This window comes from Ichthyophthirius multifiliis (genome assembly GCF_000220395.1).
Source record: "Ichthyophthirius multifiliis unplaced genomic scaffold scaff_1120509250326, whole genome shotgun sequence".
NCBI lineage: Eukaryota > Ciliophora > Oligohymenophorea > Hymenostomatida > Ichthyophthirius > Ichthyophthirius multifiliis.
The window spans coordinates 1-7,448 of NW_004086854.1; the positions used below are offsets into that span (position 1 = coordinate 1).

At 13.1% G+C, this 7,448-nt stretch overlaps 1 protein-coding gene across 1 annotated transcript, besides 12 other annotated features; it reads left to right on the forward strand. All coding sequences in view use genetic code 6, as the record gives it.

Moving 5' to 3' along the window:
* Position 1: 1 nt before the first annotated feature.
* Positions 2-144: a microsatellite.
* Positions 5-141: a microsatellite.
* Positions 121-159: a microsatellite.
* A 27-nt stretch (positions 160-186) lies between these two features.
* Positions 187-231: a microsatellite.
* Positions 187-246: a microsatellite.
* Positions 247-2,388: 2,142 nt separating this feature from the next.
* Positions 2,389-2,422: a microsatellite.
* Positions 2,423-2,541: 119 nt separating this feature from the next.
* Positions 2,542-2,578: a microsatellite.
* Positions 2,579-2,747: 169 nt separating this feature from the next.
* Positions 2,748-2,824: a microsatellite.
* A 53-nt stretch (positions 2,825-2,877) lies between these two features.
* Positions 2,878-2,949: a microsatellite.
* A 480-nt stretch (positions 2,950-3,429) lies between these two features.
* Positions 3,430-3,473: a microsatellite.
* A 332-nt stretch (positions 3,474-3,805) lies between these two features.
* On the forward strand, positions 3,806-4,304 carry IMG5_065600 (Ras family protein, putative; the record flags this gene model as incomplete). Its single annotated transcript, XM_004036899.1, has 1 exon — positions 3,806-4,304. One exon carries the CDS (start codon positions 3,806-3,808, stop codon positions 4,238-4,240), a length of 435 nt encoding a protein of 144 aa, XP_004036947.1. The 3' UTR covers positions 4,241-4,304.
* A 229-nt stretch (positions 4,305-4,533) lies between these two features.
* Positions 4,534-4,600: a microsatellite.
* Positions 4,534-4,618: a microsatellite.
* The last annotated feature ends 2,830 nt before the right edge of the window (positions 4,619-7,448 follow it).

Below are 7,448 nucleotides of genomic sequence, written 5' to 3' on the forward strand. Positions count from 1 at the left end.
ATTATTATTTTTATTATTATTATTATTATTATTTTTATTATTTTTATTTTTATTTATATTTTTATTTTTATTTTTATTTATATTTAAATTTTCTTTTATTCTTTTTATTTATATATATTTTTATTTTTTTATTTTATTTTTTTAATCTTTTTTTTTAATAAATATATCCTTTATTATTTTTCATTATTAATTTTTATTTTTTATATATCTTTAAATTTTATTTTTAAATATTTAATTTTTATAATTACTACTAAAATTAAATTATTTATTTTAGAACAAAATTAATTTAAATTTGATTTTTTTTTTTCCTTTATTTTATTTTATTTTAATCTATTTATTATAATTAAATTATTTATATATTTTAGAAAATTTTATTTTAATATTAATTATTATTATTTTTATTAATTATTGTATCTTTAAGTTTTTTATAAGAATATTACAATATTAAAAATTAATCTGGCCCTCCATTAAATATTTTTGTTAAAATTTTTCTTCTAATTATATATACATGATTTAAATCTTAAGCTTATAAATCACTTTTTTTTAAATGTATATATCTAATAATTTCATACTTTAATAAAGGATAATTGATTTCATTATGATTGAATTCACATTAGCTACTATATCTAATATTAAAAATTTATTAATTGTTGTAATTATAAGAATTTTTTATACCATAAAAACTCATAATTATAAGAAAAAGTATAATTACATTTTAATAATCTTCTTAACTTTTATATATTTTTCAAATATTTTAGTTCTTTTTGCTAAAAATATATTTATTATTTGCCAATTAAAAACTCTTGGGAACCAGAATATGAACCAGTACTTAATCTTTAAACTTCTTTTATTCTTCCTTGTTATAAATCAATAAAATTTCAAATTTTCCTTTTTAAACTTAAAATATTCGATTTTATATTTCTCTATAATTATATAAAATTTCACCTAGCTGAGACTTTATAGGAATTTCTAAGAAAACTTCTTCTTGAAAAGTAGCAAATTTTTAAACACGTCTTTATAATATTTCCTAAAAAACCTACTCACAAAAACATTTGGAAACTAAATTGAGAAATTTATGTCCTTTTTAGTGACAAACATTTGAAAAAGAGTGTAAATATTCAAAATATTTGATATTATATAGATGTTTTCTTTTTAATTTTATAAATCATTACTTCGTTTTTTTATTATTTAAATAGAGATTTTTTTTGCTAATTTTTATAATATTTATATAATATCCCAAAAAATCCATAACAAACATTATTTTATATTTTTTTTATCTTTTAACTATTTTATTTAAAAAAAATATAGTATTTATCATTATAAATATTTTTTAATATAAATTAATAGGTAAAATATAACAAAATTCAACATTAAATATAGTTTTAAACAAAAAATATAAACAAGAAAAATATCTTTCAGTTCATTATGAGTCTTCAATCTTAAGTTTTTTTAACCATTTTTATTTATGAATGAAATCCGCATATACTTATATGCGCTACTATAAAAATCTATAAAATAAGTTTAAATACTTCATATGTAACTAGATATTTATATTATAATTGGAAATTTTTATTTATTTTATTTAATAATTAGCTTATTTTAAAAATTTTAATATCAGAGTATATAAATTTATTTACTTTTTTAAAAAAGCTATTATTATTAGTAATCAAGATTAATTCTTTTTTATAAAAACATTATTAAAATTTAATATCTACTATTATTTTGTATCTATATTAATAAAATGCTTCATTTATATTTATTAATTTTTTTAATAATTAAAATAATATATGTTTTAAAAAAAACATAAAAAAAATATATATAAAAAAAAAAATTAGAAAAGCTAAATTTTAAAGAAATAAATAAAATGAGAAAAACAATATCAAAAAAATTTAAAAATCTAAAATTTAAATAAAATTTTATTCAAATTAAAATAATTAAAAATGAGATATTGTATTAAATAAGATATGATTAATTAAAAATTTAAACTTATTTTATATATTTTATAAAAAAATATATATTTTATTTAGTGAAAATAACTAATTAATATTTAATTAATTTATCAAATTTAAGTTTATAAAGTATTATATTATATTAAAACATTTAGAAAAAAAAATTGTATTAAAAACTTAAAATTTATTTGTTCACATTAAAAAATAACAAAAAAATGAGAATGTTAATAATTAAAAATATTTATTATTAAGAATTTAAAAATTTCTTTTAAAATAAATAATTTATAAAAATATATTTTTTTAATAATAAAATATTTAATATTTATTATTATCTGTTGTTTTTATATTAAAAACAAAATCATAAATTCATTATTCTTTATATATATAATATTTAATATCTAATTAAAAATTGAATTGAAATTATTCAATTTATTATATGTATAATAATTAATAAAATATAATAAATTAAAAAACTCTAATATTAGTTTCTTTGAAGCATAAAATAAGATAATTAAAATTATTAAATATTTTTTCAGTTAATTAAATTAATTATTATAATTTTAGAAAGTTCTTTAAAAATATTATTATCAAGAAAATTAAATAAATAAATAAAATAAAATAATAAATAATAAATAATATTTAATATAAAAATATATTGTATAATAATTTAAAAATATAAAAAAAGAAACTCTAAATTTTTATAATAAGATAAGTAATATTTAATTTTAATTATATATTAATAGATTATAATTAAAGATATATAAAATATTTTTATAATAATCAAATAAAAATAATAAATTATTTATTATTTACTTATATATTTATTTATTTATTTATTATTATATTCTTTATTTTTTTTTTACCTTTTTTATTTAAATTTTTTTTTATAATTTATATTTTTTTTATTTTGTTTTGTTGTATTTTTTACTTTTATATAATATATATTTTTTTATATTTTAAATATTTTTTTTTAAAACAATATTATTTTTATAAATATATAAGTTTTATAAAATAATATATACTAAATTAATAATATATTATTGTAAATTTAGAACATATCTATTAATTACATTAGATTTTGTTAGACTACACAATAATTGTATAAAAGTTATTTAACTATCAATTAATTTTACTAATAATTTTAAGTAAAAATCTCAAATTGCAACGAACTATAAGAAATATTGAAAATATAAAAATTAATGAAAAAGCAGAATAAAAATGTATGTTAGAATTTTCAAAAAAGGTATTTTTTTTATTGACAAAACTCAAAATATTTTGAAAGAACGTTTAAAAAAAAGTAAAGTGAAAAATAATTGAACAAAAAATAGAAAAACCGAAAAACAAAAGGAAGAAAATACATAAAAAATTAAAAAACTGTTTTAATTTTTATGTCAAATGTTTATACTGGCATTCCTGTTTTTCATAAATAATAATATATATCTTTATAAATTTATAAAAACAATAAAAATTAATTTTGTTTTTTAATTATATTAATTATTTAATTAAATTATTATTAAATATATTTAATCTTATATTTTTAAAAATAAATTTTTTTATATAATTTTTTTAATAGTATAATTTAATATATATAATTTTTTTTTTTTATTTCTTATAAATATTTAAAAATATTAATTTTTTTATAAAATATATTATTTAATTAAATATAAATATTTCAAGAAAAAGATAATATATTTATAATATATTTTTATTAAAAAATAATTTAATAATTATATATATATTTTTTAAAAATAAAAGAAAATTAAATTAATAAAAAATATATAAAGATATAATTATATATAATTTGTATAAATTTATATATATAAATAAAATTTAAATAAAAATGAACAATAGAGAATATGATTATTTGTTTAAATTAGTAATAATTGGAAATTCAAGTGTAGGTAAATCATGTATTCTATTACGATTTAGCGATGAATAATTTAATGAATCATATTTAACAACAATAGGAGTTGATTTTCGTTTTAAGACTTTATAAATAGATGGAAAGTAAGTAAAATTACAAATATGGGATACAGCAGGATAAGAGCGATTCAGAACAATAACAAATGCTTATTATAAAGGTGCAGATGGCATAGTATTAGTATATGATATAACAAATAATTCATCTTTTGAGGATATAGACCGTTTTTGGTTAAATGAAGTAGAAAGTTATGCAGAGAAAGACGTAGAAATGTTACTTTTGGGAAACAAGGAGGATTTAAAAGAATAAAGATAAGTAGAGAAAAATGTAGTATAGGAATATGCAGAAAAAAAAAAATGGATTTATATGAAACATCAGCAAAAACAAATGAATGTATAGAAAAAGCATTCGTAGCAATTTCTAAAAGGTTAATGATAAAAAAAGATATATAAAACGCAGAAAAAAAAGGCTAAAAAAAGGAGACTAAAATTATACTTAGGGATAAAATAAAGAATTTTAACAATCTGAAAAATTAAATTTAGAAAAAAGATAGAAATAATAAAATAATAATAAAAAAAAATATGTGTAATTGTGTTGTAATAATTGAAAAAAAAATTAAAAAATATATGTAAATAATTTATATTTATATATAAAAAATGTGAGTATATTTATTTTTATATATTATATATATTATATATTTATATATTTATATATTTCTTTAATTATATATAATATATTTTACATATTTTGTTGTTTTTTTATAAAATTAATATATTCCTTCTAATAATAATATATTTTTTTTATTTTATAAAAGTCTTTTTTTTCAATTATTTTTTTCATCATAAAAATAGTATAATATAAAGTCTTCTAAAGAATATTATCTTTAATTTATTAATCTTAATATTTAATTGAAGAAAAAATAACAAAATACAATATATCCAGAGATTAATTTTAACCTATAGTATTTTAATATATTAAATTTTCAAAGAGATTAGCTTTCTCATTAAATTCGTAACGGAATTTCTTCTTTAATTAAATTAAGTAATTTTAATCAACTTAAAATTAATTAAAGCAAGGAACGATTAATTATTAATAATTATTTAATAATCCCATTTTATATAATTCTACTTCTTTTTAATCAAGTAAATAATTATCTTCATTTTATTAATTATTATCATTATTTTCAGTTTATTATATTTTTGAATAAGTTCTTTAAGTATAAGTATTAATTAAACTTTAGAAAAATTAAAATTATTCGTTAATAAGTCTAATATATTATTATTTTTTCTATTATATTTTAATAACTTCTTGTATATTTTTAAATTTAAATTATATTTATGATTTTTAAGTTTTTTCAATTTCATTTTCTTATTCTTTTATTTCTTAATTTGACAGTTTTTCTATTTAATTATCTTGATTATTCTCTTAATTTTAAATTTCTTATTTTTAATTTTAATCTTTTGATGAGATTTTTATTTATCCCTTTACTTCGAATATTTCAATTAAAATTTAATGAATAATTTTTGAATAAGCAACATATATTTTGTTATATTTTTTAATTATTTATTCATTAATTTAATCTTGAGTTATATTAAAATTTAATAATTCTTCATATTTTAATATTTGTTGTACTTCATTATTTTTATAACCATTTTATTTATGTATATTATTAATCAAATCTTCAATAATTTTCTTTTTTTAAAAAAAATCTCTTAAAATTACTTTTCCCTTTACTTATGAAAATGGCATTAATAAAATAAAATATTAACTAAATAAAACTGGTTTTATATTCAAATTCAATTTAATAATTAATTTATTTTAAATTAGAATTAAAAATTATAGTAATGAATTATTCAATCAAATTAATTCTCGATTCTTTTACAATATCATAAAAATTTCTTATATTGTTAAGACATTAAACTATAATTAGATTAAAATTATTAATTAAAAGTTAATTATTTTTGTATTAGAAACCATATTGATTAAAATTAAACTAAAAGAGTATTAATTATATGACTTTAATATTAAAATCATAATATTATTAGATTTATTCATCATTTTAATTTAATTTAATTAAGATAAAATTTTATTTGATAAATTTAATAAATACAATAAAGTATCCCAAACATTAAACTTTGAATTATTATTTAAAATGAGTTCATAATTATAATTAAGTGAATTTAAATATTCTTTAAAACTAAAAAAATAAATTTATTATAAATCCTTGTTTCGTTTATTTTATTTGCATATGATTCTAAAATTTAATTCAATAAAATAACTAAATTTTAATTATCATATTTTTTTTTACATAATTAAAACAATTCTTTAAAATTAAATCGAAAGTATAAATTTTAAACCCATTATTAATAGAACTATTTTATTATAAAATATTACATGTTTCCAAGAAATTATAATTATATTATATTTCACCTTCGTTTTCTCTAATAACATTATAAAGTAAAAAGCTAATTTTTTAAATAAATAAAATTAGTATTATTTCATATATTAATCTAAACTATTTTAATTATTCCATTCTTCAATTTCTGTTTATTTTTAGTTTTCTAATTTGTCTTGTAATTATTATAATTCCTATTCATTTATCATTACTTTTTTAAAATTCACTTAATTGTTAACATATTTTATTGTTTTGTTCTAATTAAAATTTAAATTGATAAATTAAATAGTCGCCTTTAATAAAAAGATTAAAAAGTTTTTTATTTTGGAAGATGATTTTAATCCTTAAATACCTTCATTAAGTAAATAGTTTATAAGTTTTTAAATTTAAAAATTCTATTCCTTATATAATAAAATTTTTATATTTCTAATATCATTTGATGTGTCTAAATTCGTGATAATTTAAACATTTTAAATGACCAAATTTACAATGTTTTTTATTAATTAATTTTAATAATCATATCCATTATTAAATTCTGAATTTAATTTTAGAATATTTAAAATAAATAATGTTTTTATATAATCTAGAAATTTTTCATATGTTGAATCTTCTTCTTTTTAAAAAATACAATAATTCCATAAAATCTCAAAATATTTAATTTAGTTGCTTAAAATATACTCAAATATTATTCGGCAGACAATTTACTATTATTTTTTTTCATTATCATCTTGATTTTTATTCTATTATTATAAAAATTTTATTAGATAATTATTTAAAGATATGAGAATATTGACCAAAACTGAAAAGTTTGTAATATGATATTTTTCTTTGTTATTAGACTAAGATTTTTTGAAAATTTTATAATTAATTTACCAGTATATATTTGAATATTACAAAAATCCTTAAATAGAAAAATCATCAAAACTTTTAGTTAAATTTATCAATAAATTTTGAATAAAATTTATCAAAAATAAACGGAAAATAATTTTATGTTTTAAATAAGTTATTTAATTATGAACAAAATTTAAAATTTAATTTAAAAAATTAATCTTTAATTTAACTGTAAAATTTTTTATAAAACTATAAACTATCTTTTTACAATAAATCTTCTGTTGAATTAACTTTCAAATATTCTGATTATAATTTACCAATAAAATTACATTCTTATAAAATATCATAAGGT